The following is a 16,877-nucleotide window of genomic DNA, read 5'->3' as shown; positions in this document are numbered from 1 at the left end:
GGCTGATGCCCTGTATTCCTCCTCTTCTGCCCATGACTACATGCAGTACCGAAGAGCAGGAGTGGCCATATAAGACCATGAGTGTTTGTCCCTGCAGTCACTGTGGAAGAACTAGGGAGCAATATTTTGAATCACCTGTAATGGTGCCACAAGCCACTAAAATTAATGGTAGGGAAAGGGGCGAATTGAAATAAAGATGCTGACTATCAAAACCTGTAGTTAGTCTGTATTTATTGTATCATATATGGTTGCTGTGTGGAGCTGACAGCAAATTAGAAATTGAATTTGATAGGATAAACAGGAAACACTTCTAATGATACATGATTTATGAAGTTTGTAATGGTCTAAAAATACCATGAGAACAAGCTGGGAGGAATGCACTAGTTAAGGAAAACGATAGGAATGTAAACTTGGAGGACTTCTGGAGGTGAGAATGTCCTGCTTAATTGCATATACACCTTGTGTCTCAGAGCCTGGTCTCAGAACAAGGGAGAAAGATGTGTAGGTCATCATAGATGTGTTTTGCATAAATCCAGAAGTTGCTATGTTGTCGGAGGAAAGAACCAGTGGGAAAGCTTCAGAAAAAGACAGTTGAGAAAGGTGAAGTGATTCTGTCTTGAACAAAGTGGAGAGAATCTATAGCCCTAGAAAGCTTTTCCTGAGTCTGAGTTAAAGGCTTAGTTTGCCAGCACTTTAGCTCTTTGTTGCTGATCATTAATTATGTATAACCTAGAATTGTTTGTATTAATTTGCTTTTCTCATTTCCAACTTTGTAATCAAGAACTTAACTCCACCTTTGTCCCATTAAATTTACTGTTATCTTTAAAACTGCATAGGGCTAAGGGGTATCTGACGTTACAAAGCACAATAAATAAAGCATGCCATGCAAGCTCTCTGGATGTGTACAATGCTGGACAAGTGTGGGCATCTTGAGGTACACTTCTGGATAAGTAGCAGGAATCAATTCAGGAGCTGGTTGCAAGTGGTCTGATAAGTGGAGAGCCAGCCCAGAGGACTCTTTCTTGTCTGGCCAGTCTGTTAGTGTCCACAGCTCGTAAAGTAAAGGGAACAAGGAGAGACGGATGGGAAGTGTTGAAAGTACAGAGAATTTGATGAGACCCAATCTAGAAGTAGGGTTAATTACAACTATTGAGAGAGGAAATGCAGGGAATGATCTCTTCTTCAAGAGGATGAGTGCTTTCTGCAGCTGTTTACTATTCCGGCTATCTAAAGTATTGAAATGTTTACCAGAACCTTGATTTATTAAAACAAAACCCAAACATACTTATGCCAAAACCCCATTCTTTTGCTGGATATCCAGGGAATTTTTGTTTGAGGCCTGGAAGATAGGAGTTTGAGATAAGATGTCCTCTGCAGAAGGAGTTTTATTTTCACTGTTGACTTGAATTAGACAAGAGTATTGTGTGAGAGCATGATACTGTACAATGTAATTTGAGCACCCAAAGTTCATATAGTGGGTTTATCAGAATGTGATTAGAAAAAAGACTAGAAACAGCATGTTATCACTACAATTCCTATTTTGCACTACTGATATATTATCATCTTCTTTTTAAGTCTGGTGCAGTCAGCAGCCTTCCAGCTTAACAAATTCATTATTGCTTTCCTTCTAGCAAGGAAGAAAGGTTACTAGGAAGGGTCTGCTTCTCCTCTTTCTCATGTCAATACCAATTAGAGTGGGATTTTGACCCGCCTGAGTGGCAGAGCGCACTGACTCTGAAATGTGACCAGTGGGAGAGATGAAGATTTATTGTTTTCATCTCTAATGTGATATGGAGAGTCCTGGTAATATTCAGAGTGTTCTCCTCTGATGCTCTTTTCCTGTTGTGTCAGCAATAAGGAGCAGTATAAAAGCTATAATGCTACAACAAAACACCATTATTTAGAAGTGATGCTTTATGAACCTGTAATAGCTGAATTTAATACTGTTTTAGCGCAGCTAAGCAATTATTAACAATTAATACTGTCAGATACTTAACTGTATTTCTTATATGAGAAGTACTTCATAGACTTAGTGCTTTGATGGATGTGCATTCCATTTCTTGGGAACTTTACTGAGCACAAAATGCTAACTTGTGCTTATCTGGACAAGCCACAGATGATTTAACAGTCCATGATCTAAGATGTACAAGTCATAAGTTTGAAAAATGATAATTTGGTAAGCTTTTTGCTATTTCTAATGTTACACTTTGCAGCTTCAGAAACTTCTTACTATGGACCCTACAAAGAGAATTACCTCAGAGCAGGCTTTGCAGGACCCCTACTTTCAAGAGGATCCTCTGCCTACATCAGAGTATGTATTCCCTCTACTGTGCTCTTCAGGAGTATCTTCTCTCTGCTAAATGCTAGTCTCTGATAATGAGGTGACAGCTGAAACAGCTGAGATAGCTATTTGTAGCTGTAGTTCAAGCACAATCAGTAGAAACTATTAGTGCAGCTTTGAAATGTCTGCATCTACTGGTGCTAGAGCTGAGTGGTCAGGGACCAGTATCAGTAGTACTGTAGTTCTGAACGTGTTATCTAATGAAATGACTGTACTATTGCAGTGTTCAGAGTATAGATCTGGGCCTGTTCTGCTCTGCTTGCACAGCCTCACACAGCCCTGCTCTCTTTTGCCCAGTTTCATTGTGCCTCTCCCTAGGACTGGGACACTTCTCTGACCTACAGCACGTGCCCATGCCCCCTTCTGAGGGGACATATCACAACAAGGAGAGAAAAGACAAGGATCATTGTCTCCCTGAAATCCCACAGGTCCCCTTCTTCAGAAGCTTGAAAGTACAGATTTTATATATCTACCTATGCATTTTACTGTCGTGAAAGATTCTAGTGGTATAGTCAACTGTTACTGGCAGACTTTCCTCTTCCAGTTTCTCTTCCCAGCTTCTGGAAGTGCAGTGGGTTAGAGCACAGGAGCTGGATGCAGGGAGGCTTCCTCTTCTGCTTTTGCTGCTTCCTCTGCCAGCAGGCCACACAGAAGGAGGGAACGCGTTAACTAGAGTGGAGAAGGATGAGTCTGGTTGAGTCTAGGAAGCTTTTTTAATTGAACAAGCCAAAACACTACTCAGCACCTAGGTTAGGCACTTTAAAAATCATACCGTGTTGATTGTATTGTATTGTAAATGACATCTTAGATTTCTGCCAATGTCCAGAACTGCTGCAGTTGATAGTGGTTGAATATCCACCAGTCATTTTCTGTGTAGTACTTGTGTCATACTATGCTACATAGTGCTGTAGCTCCCCCTGGATTACAGGATAACATTATGATAAAGTATCTGCTGTAAACGTCAAGGGATGTTCTAAATCCTATTAGCTAACTCAGTTTAAAAGCTATCTTTTTTTCTCTAAACAAGATCGAGAGAGCCACCTCTTGTTACTAACTGATAGTAACTCTGTAGCTGTGATTGGCAAATGCAATTAAAGCCCACTGTAAGTCAGAGGGGCTCATAAGACATTAATTTTCTTTGGCTCAAGCCCTTTATTCAGTGAGCCATGCATGCTCCAGCTAGGTGTTGTGGAACCTCTGGCTGCTGTGACATTTTGCCATCTGAATCAACAAGTGGTCTTTCTGGCATTCAGGCATTCAGCCATGCCATGATTTCCAAATGATGGCATCTTGCCAACACAGAAAAGATCTGACATTATGGTCAGCATCTAGTTGCTTGTATCTGCTGCTATCTTGGGTGTTTACAGTGCCATTCACTTACGGAAACAGGACTCACCAAATACCAGAAATTAAATTGTGTTGTATTTCAGATGTTTTTAATAGAACATTAAGCAACTGTATTTCATATACCTATTTACTAAGTGTTTACTGTTTGCTGTATTTCAGTGTATTTGCTGGCTGCCAGATTCCATATCCTAAACGAGAATTCCTCAATGAAGATGAACCTGAAGAGAAAGGGGATAAGGTATAATAAGCATCTTTTTTTCTTCTTTCTTTCAAGTATGCAACAAGGAAAGTCATGGTGCTCCTGAATGAAAACTGATAAAATGTGAATAGTTAACCAAAAATATGTTTTTCCAGGCAAGGCTGTCTCAAAACTGTTTCACAGCAAGATTAAAAGTATCGCATGACTTTGGGGTGTCCCAGGCTGTATCACCAGCACAGTTATTCCCAACCCATGGGGAATGAGCTTGATGAATTTTTCTGTCAGCAGTAGCCTGCTTTCAGCTGCCATCATTCCAAGAGGACCTAAAGAGGACCTGGCCTCTGCCTCCTCCTGCATCGCATGATGAAAATACATCATGATCACCTGAAAAGAATGGTATTTCCATTGCGTGATTGGCATACATCCAACCATTTGAAGGAAGTTGGTTGTCAAGGTCTCAAATAAATAGCGGTAGCCTGCTTCTGGCACTGCATCAGAACGTTTCATCCCTCTGCATGCAGTTTCCTGATCATGTTTTAAGGGCCCTCAGACAAAGGAGTAATAAGGAACATGAGCTGTTCTGGTAGTGGCAATCTACTCTGAATACCCTCTTTCCCATGGCCCCTCAGATGTGGGCAAGAATTTCTCTGCATTCGTAGTAAATTTTGGTGTATTTGGGACATACCGGATTTGCTCTGTGTGTGTAGCTCAGCTGTGCTACATGACCACAGTGAATATCCCATTGTGGTGTGAAGGCTGGATAGTACTGCTCTAGTGCATAAGACAGCTTGTTATTTTTGCTTAAGAGTGTACAGTGAGGCACCAATAATAATGTATAGCTAGAAAAAGATGAAGAAAGCAGTCTTAATTTGTAATCAGCTGAGGGCTACATGAGAAGGACTGTTTTGGGGGAACCTTTTGACTGTGTGTGTCTTCTGGTTCAGATACTCTGTGTAAGGTGAGAACCTAGCTGTGTTTGAAAGTATGCCTTAATACATTTCAGGCAGTAAATTTTGTTTTTTGGACAGATATTGTAGATTCTTTTGTACCGAGGACAAATGGTAATGCCAAGTGGGACTTTTTTTTTTGTCCAGATAGCTTTTCAAAAAGAGGAAACTGAAAGACCTAAGCAAAAATACAATGAAAGTCATAATACTGCTTTGATTGTAATTTAGATAGTAGCTTTGCTCTAACTCTCATAGCTTTAAAAACAAGAACAAGCCTTACGAATTAAAATGACTGTGGCTTTTGTTAAGTTAGTGTATTTAAAAGTAAATATCTGGGTTTTTTTCATGGGACCTTTGGGGGAAAAAAACAATAGAACGTTTATGTTCAAAACAACCATTGTATAAATGGTCTTTGAGATCGTTTGGGACAGTCACGTATTTATGCACGCTGTAAATAGAACTTTTCTCAGACCATTTAGTTAATTTAAGTCACGCATTACTCGTTGAATCTGTTCTCGCAGCACAGAATATATGAAGGCAAAGCGTGTTCTAAAAACTGGACCTGTGCCATGTTTTGTTTCTTTATGCTGGTGTTCCAAGTGAAAGGATTTTTTTTGATAGTGTTACTTTCTGATTTGTTTTAAAACCATAAATATCTGTTTAGCTCTTGGAAACCTACAGGGATTCTCTGTGCTTATTTGTGTGGAACTTGCATCTTCTTTGAATAACCTTTCACATAAGCAAGTTCAGAATGTTTAATCATCAGTCAGGAAAGCTAAATGCATGCTCATAAAACAAAATGAAAAGATTCTTTTCTCATTACAAGTCTATTAAGTAAGTTCTGTTAGTTTCATTTCTGCTAGATAGGACTGGATTTTCATTCTAGTAACTTCGGCCTTGCTGAGAGGTGATGGTGGTAATACGTTGCTAGCTTTAGACCTAAACTTCAGACAAGTTTATTTCATTTAGGAACCGTCATGAACTAGGCTGACCAGAGCACATTTTTGCTGGCATAAGCTGTTTGCTGCACTAAGATCATTTGCCAGTACAGCTGGGCCCCAACCAGAATCTAACACAGAGTAGATCTCGGTCTCTACCAAGGCAGTGAGAGTAGTAGCTGCACAGAAGAGCAATCTCAGCCTAGTCAGGTAAATTTTGTGCTAGTGTCCAGAGTTAGAAAACATAGGACCTACAACAAACTGTTGTTCTTAATTATGTTAGTTCCTGCCATGTTTGTTTGCCTGTAACAAAATTGCTGTTTTTCAGCTCTCACAGTATCAACACCCTCTCTTGCATCCAAACACCCCTAAGAAAAGAGAAATCTCAGAATTCTAGCACAAATAGTGCTTAGTTACTGGAGCTTGTTTGTATAAGTGAAGCTCAAACCATTATTAAAAAATATCAATTGCTTCTTAAAAGGAGATGAACTTTAATTTTAAAAGTTAATCAAGCTAGCTTGTCAAAATCTCCCTGGAGATAGAATCTGACTGGGGTGGGATTTGAGGACTACAGGCAGTAGGATATAATAGTGGTTTTGCTAAACATTAGATGGAAATACAAGCCACCCCTAAGCCCTTGAAGATGCAGTGTTTCTTTGTGATCTTGATGAATGGCATCACAGCAGATTTTCATGTCATTTATCTGAGGTAGCTAAATGGCTTTTGATTATTGGGGGCATCAAGAAGTTTCTGCTAGTGGCAATGGGTTGCTGTGATTTCTGAGAAATGAATAATGTGAGATTTTTATAAAAGTCTGTCATACTGAAGCTTTGATAATTACATCAGCAGACATGCTAGGAAAGAAAGACTATCCTGAAATGTTCCATACTCCCGTATGGTATTTTAGGGGTCTTATTAAGTGCAGGGCTTTTTAACTCAAACCATGGATATTGTGAGGCTTTTTCCATGATGAGCAAATTACATATCTCACATTTAGAGTGAAATTGCTTTTCTTTGCAATTCTCTTATTGCTTCAGTGCTCTGCTGGAGGAGCCCTGCCTAGTGCTTGAAAGCAGACAAATGGATGGTGTTCCCTTGTAAGTGTCTCACCAAGGAGGTCATGGTTGCACTCTGCTGGTTTTCCAACCTTCCCTCCAGTCTCCTAACCATCCTTCCAGTCTGTAACCGTCTAGAGCCAGAACAGTACAATGTCTTTTGCTCTTGTGTTCCCTTTCTTAACTTTTTTGTTCCTCCCTCCTGCGGCACCTTTCTCTTTGTCTCTTTTGCTGCTGGGCCCCTGCATCATCTCAGTTGTCTGACTTCTCTTCCGTAACTACTCTTTTCTTTCCATTGCCAGATTCTTCCTTCAGCTGTTTCCTCCTCCTTTTTCCTTCAACTACTTATCTCTGGACAATTTTCACTTTTCTGTTACTTCAGTTAGGTTTTCTGACCCCATACTTAGCACACCGTGCTTGACTGTATTCCCACTATACCTCTCTTTACAAGGTGCTGAAAGCACAAGAGAGTAAAAAAATAATGAAAGCTGTTCTGGTTCTGGCACCAAATTTCCTTGTAACCTGGAAGAAATTGTATAATTTCTCTGGTCTTGCTTTGCTTACCTTTCTGACATTAATGCTGGCAACCTCCTCAGATTATTGTGTCATTTGTGAAAGTTTGAAAAGTGGTTTTAATTCTGAGTGAACAATGCCACTGAAGCACTTGGAATGATTTACTGTGGTTCACGACATCTGCCGCTGAGCACTAGAGAAATTTTGGGGTTTTCGATTCAGTTCATTAGGTGATCACTGACTTATAAATAGTTCCTTCCATCCTCCTCTTGGTTATTCGGGCCTGAGTGCTTGGCTAGCTGTCAAAGTGCCTGGACTCCCCTTCCAGTTCTGGTCTCGCTTGCTTTATTAAAAAACAAAACCACCACAGCAAAACCAAAAATGAACCGCAAGTGATTAAACTTCGGATTTGGAAGCCCGTCCTTCCCCGATCAGCGCAGGGCTACCCCAGGCAGTGCGCAGCGACACAGAGGGGCAGCGTTTCGCCCATCACGCAGCCCTGCTGTATTTTTTTTCCCGGTGCCGGCAGGTCACAAAGTGGTGGGTTGCCGGTGACGGTGCCTTGTTGCCCTCTCTCCTAGAACCAGCAGCAGCAGAATCAGCATCAGCCGCAAGCAGCCCCGCAGCAGCAGGCGCAGGCAGCGCCGCAGCAGCCGCAACCGCAGCAGCAGAACAGTACCCAGACCAACGGCACGGCCGGCGGCACCGGCACAGGAGGAGGGGGCGCCGGCGCAGGACTCCAGCACAGCCAGGACTCCAGCCTCAACCAGGTGCCTCCAACCAAGAAACCACGCATAGGGCCTTCAGGTGCTAACTCGGGCGGGCCTGTCATGCCTTCAGATTATCAGGTACCCTCTTGAATTTTTACTGCTTTTGATACGGAAGGGCCGAAGTGTCGCTTTCCCCCCAAGAACAGATCATATTTTAATGACTTTTTCTCCTAAGCTGAGCAGGCATGCTCTGATATATTAGATAAAAATGTGTCTTTAAATCCTATTACAGCAGTAAAAAGGTTTTATTCTGTAGTCAGTAACTTTCAGTGGAGTACCAGTACGAGTCTCATCAGCCATGCCCAGTGAAGTGTCGAGGACTGGCCCTCTCCAGCAGTTAACCATATGCTTAGCTTTATGTTTGAGAATAATCTTACTGAAGTCAGTAGAACCATTGCATGCGCTTAGATGCTGTGTTAGATCAAGTTCAGAATAGCCAGCGTTTAGCAAGATCAGAATACCCATCTTTTAGCAAGATTAAGTCCTATGTGAGAAGCAGGAGCCAAGCTAGTACCAGGCTCTTTCATTAGATTGTTAACTTATTCTAGCTCATCGCATCACATGTATGGAGCAGTTCTGTAGTTTATTCTGATTTCTTGCTAACTTTGCTTCTAATTTTAAAGAAAAACTGCATTTTAGCATGGGAATGATATATTGGTGCATCAGTACAATTCACACTGAGGCAGGGCACAAACACACACATTATTTCTGATATGACCTGAGTTGAATAGATTGCATGTTTTCCAGTATAGTAGCATTAGAATTCATAAGTAAAAACAGTATCACTGAATTATTTTTGAGTTTGCATGCCTTACTAGAATTACGATTTCTCTCCACTGAAAAATGCACTTAGACTACATATACAAAGCATTGGATGAACCAGACTTGCTGTAAATACAGAAGAAGAGAAAGGTAGATATTACAAGATGATAAGGATTCTATCTGCTATTGTGTTTTTGAGAGGGTTCAACCTTGGAAAATGGTCTGTTCAGGCTGCTTTTAACTTAAAATGAGCAGCTTTTAAAAAAACCCAGCTCTGAAGTTGCTTTGACTTAGCCCTCCAGACCTCCTCCACAGACAATTGATTTCTCAGTGCCAGACATTTTTCTCCCATTTCTGTTTTACTCTTATTTACAAATGCTCATGAAGACATTGAGGGCAATTTAAGGGTAAAGACAACTAGGTTTCTTTTTTGAAAAGTTCCAGACAGGCTTGAGGTCTGGACAGGTCCCTGCAGCTGTCTGCCTACATAGTATTTATGACTGGCCTGTTTTGGTCTGTATTTTGGGGATTGGTGTGCTGTGTTTGATGATATCCGTTATAGAATGCTTATAAAGCTCTCTGAATTGTTGGCAAGCTTCCCCCTTACAAGTTGTTAGCAGTCTGAATCTCTTCTTTTGAGATAATTAGATTCTTTTTTATCCCGTAAGAATCCTTCCTTATAGACTTTTTCTTTGATGCCTGTGCTGTTAATGATCTATATGTTCCCTTTATGTCACTTGCTAAATTGTATGGTCTGATTATCCATTTTTACACTTGTATTTGGCTATCTGCCCTTTAATTCTAGCTGGCTGTCTTCTATTCCAGAAAGGAATGTCTGCAATTTGTCCAAGTCTGACTTTGTTAAAACAAATTCTCTTCTGTGGAACTAAAATAAGCGTGGGCAAGTTAATGTGTTCTTGTAGTCTTATGGCATTAATTTATTCCGTTATATCTTCTTCAGAAGTAGGAAGAAGAATCCCTTTGCTTTGGGGTTGATTTAGCCTGTAATCTAAAATCTCTGTTGCAAATATTTTGTAGCTCACCAACACCAGTCTTTGTTGCTTCTACAAATGACAGTGCAATTCCTTAATTTTACTAGGCACTCCTTATGTGGTCTTGTCTTTTTGCTTAGCACTGTAAGTTGATCCTTTTCGTCCAGAACTAGTTCCTACATAATAACTTATAATTCTTTCCTATCAAAAGTTGCAAAAACTTTAAGAATTTTAAGAAAAGTTACAGGTTTCAGGCATTCTCTCAATCAACCAACTATGCATGCCAAGCATAATCTGCTTATTAACAGCATGCTTGCCACTGAGAGACATCTCTTCCAAAGCCAATGGCCTGAGCTATTATCTCCCAAACTGACCCTGGCACCCAAGTGAAATCACTCCGTGCAACCTATGGGGTATGTTGATGTTATGCAGAGGTACAGTGGGCCACAAGACTGGACTATTAAGCTATAAATCTATGTAAACTATGCATAAAGGGCAGAAGTGTTTTATACTGCCCATACTTGAGGTTCTTACTCTTCGTCATCCAGCTGGAAAGCTGTCAGGATGCTTTCACAGCTCTCTTAGTTGGGATCCAGTTGTTAGATGAGACCACTGACTTGGGTATTGTCTTCACTGACCAGCATCTTGGTCTATGGATAATGCTGTGCTCTCAAAGACCTGCTTTCTCTACAGGGCTTCCATTGAGGAATCAAACTTTTTCACAGGGTTTCTATAATTCATAATTTTGATATTTGATCAGAATATAGGTTTTTAGCACTTTTCATGGAGGATTGTTGGCTATAGTCTTGCTGATGACTCTTGGGCATAGCTGAGTAGAGCCATCACCTAGACAGTGAACAGGACTCCTTACTGAATGAGTATCTGCCCCTGCACTTAACTTGGCTGAAAGCAAAGTGCTTGCTAACTGAATAGTATGCTTCTTGGGGACTTTCTTTTCTTGTGGATTGGGGTGGGGTTTGCCCTGCTAGAGAGCCTCCTGTACACTGACAGGTGCTGTTCATGCAAACAGTGATTTGTAATGTATAAAACATTTAGAGAAGAACTACTGATGCAGCTCATTATTAATGCTTGATAGGGAGTGGATGTGGTAATAAACATGCAATTTAAGCAGGCTGGAGGTGGCAAGTGATCCTTGAATTTGGCTTGCTGAGGTTGAGGTCCACTGAGATAACATCTCAAACAGTGGAAAAAAGAACATTCAGGGAAATGAATGGTAGGGTGTTGCATGTACACATGCCTGCCTTTAAGCAGGTACTTTGCTTCCGGTTGATAAAGCAGCAGGTTGAAAGACTTGCCTAAGATTTTTGTTTTAATTTACCGGACGTTTTCTCAAGTTAGGTAAGTCATATAGTTGTCTTTTTCTCAGCGATGGAATACGTCGTTTCTCTGTAACTTCTAGTTCTACCCATCCTGAAAAGTGTGAGACCCTAAAAGTTGTTTGTCGTTGCATTAATTTAACAGTGCTGCACAATAATGATAGACTGAAGTTTCAGAACCAACTGAAGTGCAGAAAGGAATCTTAATTCTTTTTTATGTTGTATATTTTTCCTTAAAAAGCTGATGTGTACATGCTGTACTTTTAGGTGTCCTGCAGTGACCTAGCACATTTTGTTTGCTGTGTTGATATTGCAGATTGATTACTTGTTCTATGGGATCTTAAACAGTAACACTGTTAAGTTAGTTTCTCCAGCAGTTAAATTTTAATGAGCTCTGGAGAGATTAAAAGTTTCCCGAGCCACATGGTCTTCACAGGCTGTTTTTCATTCCCTAACCCCCTTTTCTTTTTCTCTAGCACTCTAGCTCACGCCTGAGTTACCAAAGCAACATTCAGGGATCTTCTCAGTCCCAGAGTACAATGGGCTATTCCACATCATCTCAGCAGAGCTCTCAGTACCATCAATCTCATCAGTCTCACAGGTACTGAGAGGCCTGACAGACTGCACTCAGAAAGGAATGGACTAAAAGCCAGAAGACTCCAGCAATATGAAGTTCATAACGACGAGAAGAACCAAAAATACAAGCTATGATGCAGAATTAAAATTCATCATTACAAATGGAAAACTTTCCTTACTGAAGACTTTTTTCCTTCCCCTCCCTGCGCCCCCATCCACCCAACTCTGTCCCTTTATTGCCATAAAGGAGATTCTCGTGAAGTTTTCCTTCCTCCCTGCCCTTGCATGTGTTTCATTGTGGTTACTCTAATGAACCTTTCTGATCTGAACCCAGCACTTAACTTCTTTAACCTTTGGAATTTTGAAGGATTCCTGGTGCACCTTCCTTAAGCTGTAGTGATTGCCATAAATCTATCTTTTCAAATCTCTTTGATGGGATTTTAAAGTTTTAAAATCTTGAACTCCCAGGCTTTCAAGCTTGTATATAGTTAGTTTTATACTAGGCAAACCAGTTTAGCTATAAAGGTATATTGCACCTTTTTAAAGCACTATGTTATTTTCACAGGATATTACTGTTTTGCTCATGGATGTCAAGAACAGCAAATTTTACTGTTCCAGAGTATTTTACTATTCTGTTTTTATTGGTCTAGTTTTCAGGCGAGGTCTTAAAAATAAAGAAAAGAAAAACAGAAGAGAAAAAAAAGAAAAAAGAAAAAAAGAAAAAAAAAAAGCAACCCAAGTCTCTGCAGCGACAAATACGCTTCATGCTACTGGACTGAACACCAAACAAAAGATTGCTGATATTTCTTAACTCATTCACATTGAATTCTTGAAATCACAGTGATCATGCTCTGACTAGTTTTAACTTAAGTGTTATTTTAAATGAAACCATGACAGTCACATCAAAAGGAGATGCTTTCAGGATCCGTTGGAACAGAAGAATGGAATGTCTTCCCAGGCTGGACACCAGAATAGTCAGGAAAATGTATTTACTGCCCTGAAGTCTCAGTGGGAGTGTGGATGATAGGCTTGTTTTTCTGCTAAACAGCTGATTAATGTGTATGAGAGTTCTATAGCTTCTCTTTCACATCCCTGAGTCAGTTTCCTAAATATAAAGGTGATAGAAATACTAAGATTTACAAAAGCAAATATACTTAATCATTTTATGTTAGGATGAATAATTAAGAAAAATTATTGTGCAGTTTGAAAGGCATGTTGAAAATTTGTTCCTTTTTCATGTTTATAATGCGTATTCTATTTCCCTCACATTGCTGTGATTAACCCATATTAGTTACACCAGATGCGCTTGATTGCACTGAAATGTTTCTTTTTCCCTAGAGCAAACATGTTTTGATTGTGCCTAAAGACTGTAAGTGGATGGGTAGCTGGCAGAAAATCCCCAGTAAATAAGCAGAGTTCATAAGCATAATCAGAGGATCATTGTCCAACTCCTACAACCACAGTTATTCAGAGAGACACAACATATAATTTGGCACAGCTTCATTTTTTTCTTCAGCCTTTAGAAATAAGGCTGATTCTTGTTGGAGAAAACCTGGAAAAAAACCTTAATGCATTTAGAAAGCTATTAGCCGTGTAGCATCAGCAGGCTTCTAAAATTGCTTGTCCAGAGAAAAGGTGAAGTGAGAAAGAAGGGTTTATTTGTCAACAGTAAATGTGCCAGGCATTTACACTGCCAAGTGTTCTCTTCTGCCCGGTGGCCATGCAAGAAATTGTATATAGCAGTACACATTCACACTGAAATTATGATCAGACCTAGCAAGATTAGCAAATCTGTTTGCTCTGAGGAGAATGCTTTTTATCACAGCTAGACAAGAGAAATAAATGTATTTCTACTGGGTTTGATCTCCCAGACACCTTTAGTGCCCCCACCCCCCTCAAAAATGTGTTGTTTTCATGGCTTTTGTGAGCAGTTGGTTTGGTTTGGCCATGTTCACCATCATGTGGTTTTGACAAGACCCAGCTTCTCTGGCGAAGTGGCTAAAACATGCTTTTGTCGTCAAGTGGGTGAGAAGATGGTGAAAATGAAAAGAAGCAATTTGAGGGGAAAAAAGTCGCAAATTATTTCTGGGGCAAAATAATCTCCCAAAGGATACTTTTTATGTATAGTCCTCGAAATGCTACATATTATAGGTACCCTGGTAGCCTGTTTGAAGGAACAGATTTTAATTGTTTATTTTATTTCAGTGAATCTGGGGTTACATTCTTTCCATAGGTGGAATTTCCCACCTCTCACTAATGTTAGGACAAAGCACCTTTCAGCTAACAGAGACTTGGCCAATGTGATAAAATACCTTTTTTTGATATTCTTGTGATTTGACTTTTGCTTTTCCAGAAATTAACCTTTGGCAGAGTGATTTTTTTTCCCTCCTTTTCACCCTTCTGTTCTCTCAAAATCCTCTCATCTTTTCCTTTGTAATTATCTAACATTTGCCCTCCCCGTACGGGAGCCTGTAGCTGATCATCAAAATTCAGAAAATGGCAAGAGGTGGTGGGGAGACAAGTTACTGTATGGTCAAGCTGGGCTCTTGTGCCAATAAGGCAAAACCGTGGTGTACAGTAATCTGTGTATACAGTGTGAAATTTCACAGCCTTGTAAGGTGCTTTAATTCAGTGAGCTTCCAGCTTCTAGAGCGACTGCCAGGACCTTTGTCTAAACTGAAGTGATATTTCTGCGTTGGTGAGACCCCATAGATGTCCCACGCTCCAGTCCTCTCTAGTTTGTGCGCACATGCAAAGCTGAGCTGACTTCTCCGTTGCCTTCAAGCATGAAGGAAAGTAGATAAAAGCAAAAGTGACTGCGGTAAAACGTACACTGTGCACACTCTTCTAGTTGCTTTGTGTCTTCTGGTTGTGAAATAATTTGCCTTTTCTTGGAAGCTTTGTGTGTGTTTTCAGGGCAGATGGCAGTCCTAGTGAAAGAAGCTTTGCTTTTCAGGGGTCACTTCACGATGTAAAAATGCTCTGTTCCAAGTGAATCGTGTAGCGTGTCATGGGAAGCCAGGACCACATCATTTTTATATTAATTTTTTTGCCTGTGCAGTTTTGTTAGTGTTCATAGCTTTGTCTTTGCCCTTGATACCCTCACCAAAGTGTTTCACGCTGGTACCGAAAGAGGCAAGCGCCACCGCCGGGGTTGTTTTCTCCTTCCCTTTGGCGCGGTGGAAGAATGGGCCGGGAAATACAACTTTTCTTACTTAGCTGGGGGGAGAGAGATGAGCGGGGGATGGGATTAGCAGCCTAGTCCGCATTGGTGAAGTTTATGTAGCACAAACTGCACAATGAAGGAAAACTCTAGGGGAAGCTGCGAGTCCTGCACTGTATCTGTGACACTGTATCTGGGGGAGGGGGGGAAGCGCATTCGTAGAGGGAGGGTTGGAGGGATGCTAGAAGGGTTCAAGTATGTATAATATTTTATATAAACATAATAAGCTTAGTTCCCCTTCATAATCTTCAGGAATGGTACTTTAACACCATTAAGCAAAGAACTGTTTTAGGATTAAATAAATGTATTGTACATAAGGCCATACGTAATCTTCTAAAAATGTCGCTGGACAGGAGCGATGTGTATTACTATATGAAAAAAAGTCCTTAATGCACTGTTATCTCCTAAATATTTAGTAGTAAATTAATACTATTTAATTTTTTTAAAAATTTGTCTTGTGTAGACACTAAAAAGTATTACACAAAATGTGGACAGAACGTGTCCTTTTTAACAGCAATTTAAATAACTTTTTATATATGTAAGGTAGTATACTTTTCAAATTGTTCTAGTTGTATTTTCCCATGTTTGCTATTTGTGGAAGTGTGCCTGTCTCTATTCAGTTATTTTTTTTCTAATAATTTCATGCACGCATCTTTCATTTTGTAGTTTTCATTAGAAATTGTTGTGTATGCGCCTCATGCTGCCACAAAACTTTGCCGCTTTAGATCTGTGGTGGCCACATTCAGCAATGCCCATGCCGATGGGGTAGCAAGACCACAAAACAAAATATTTGTTTCTCATTCTAGAGTTAAGAGTTTACTGCTTTTAAGTTGTCCTGATGTCACTCTTGAAATGACTGTTAGAACTAAACTATGAGTTCGTTGCATTTATTTTATATTCTTGGTTGTAATGAAATGGAATTGACTTTGCTTCAGTGTGAATTTTTTTAATAAAATAATATACATTTGTAATAATAATAAAAAGTTCAAATCAAATAAGTGTGCTGAGAAGTTTTTGTAAACATTGGCTTTGGGCTACAAAGAGGGAAAATATAGCCCACAGAATTACTGTTGTAATTATATTCAGGATGTTTATGATATCATACACCACACAAAACAAAGCTTGCAAAACCTCAGAGTTGAAATTACAGCTTTTAAAATGCCCACGCGGATATTCATGGTTGTGTGTCTATCAAAACAGAATGAAGCTTTATGGAAAACAAAATAGCTGGAATGGTTCTCTTAGGTTTTGTCCTCTGTTTAAAAGTATTCTAGCGTGTCACACTGATGCCACTTGTTGAGATTCATTACTAGTGGGACAATCCTATAGACTTGTCTTCTGAAAAGTTGTTCTACTGCATTCTTCCTCTCACTCACCCTTGGAGGATTTCAGGTATTCCAGGTGATAACATGGAGAGCGTGAGCTGGAATGCCGTGACATTTTCAATGTGAATTCATATGTACTTCTCTAATCTGTGTATTTCAGTCCCATCCAATCCTTGTTTCACAGATGGGTAGTTATTTCTTCCAAAAATTGCACCCATTTCCTCTGTAACAGTTGCATGGATAAAAATGGTTGGGATTTAGTTGTACTATGAAGGCTTCAGTTTATGATGTACTTTTTGCACAAAGGTAACAATGGGGTTAGACTTTTGCACAAGGATAATACTAGCAGAGGAATTCTGAATGATTGGTATTTAATGTGTCCAAGGATTGTCATTCTGGCTGTAATGCTTTTCACCTAGAAAGCTCTAACGGCATTTTGCAGAACGAAGAGCACAGACCGTACTTACAGGACATTGGATTCCAAGAAGGATTTAGAGGTAATGGTGAGTGATCAGCTGAATGGGAAATATAAGTGCTTGTAGATTTCAAGAA

The 16,877-nt window shown here is 40.0% G+C and overlaps 1 protein-coding gene across 3 annotated transcripts in view; it reads left to right on the top strand.

The window, feature by feature from the left end:
• The window catches only part of CDK19 (cyclin dependent kinase 19), a 133,567-nt gene extending 117,569 nt beyond the window's left edge, over nt 1–15,998 (top strand). For all 3 annotated transcript variants that reach the window (XM_064508884.1, XM_064508882.1, XM_064508883.1), the window contains 4 exons: nt 2,214–2,311; nt 3,848–3,926; nt 7,922–8,188; nt 11,678–15,998. In XM_064508884.1, coding sequence (XP_064364954.1) covers nt 2,214–2,311; nt 3,848–3,926; nt 7,922–8,188; nt 11,678–11,809 — 576 coding nt within the window. In that variant the 3' untranslated portion in view covers nt 11,810–15,998. The remainder of the gene's footprint in view (nt 1–2,213; nt 2,312–3,847; nt 3,927–7,921; nt 8,189–11,677) is intronic.
• The last annotated feature ends 879 nt before the right edge of the window (nt 15,999–16,877 follow it).

Source organism: Dromaius novaehollandiae, chromosome 3, assembly GCF_036370855.1.
Source record: "Dromaius novaehollandiae isolate bDroNov1 chromosome 3, bDroNov1.hap1, whole genome shotgun sequence".
Taxonomy (NCBI): domain Eukaryota; kingdom Metazoa; phylum Chordata; class Aves; order Casuariiformes; family Dromaiidae; genus Dromaius; species Dromaius novaehollandiae.
This window is presented reverse-complemented; position numbering and strand designations above follow the sequence as displayed.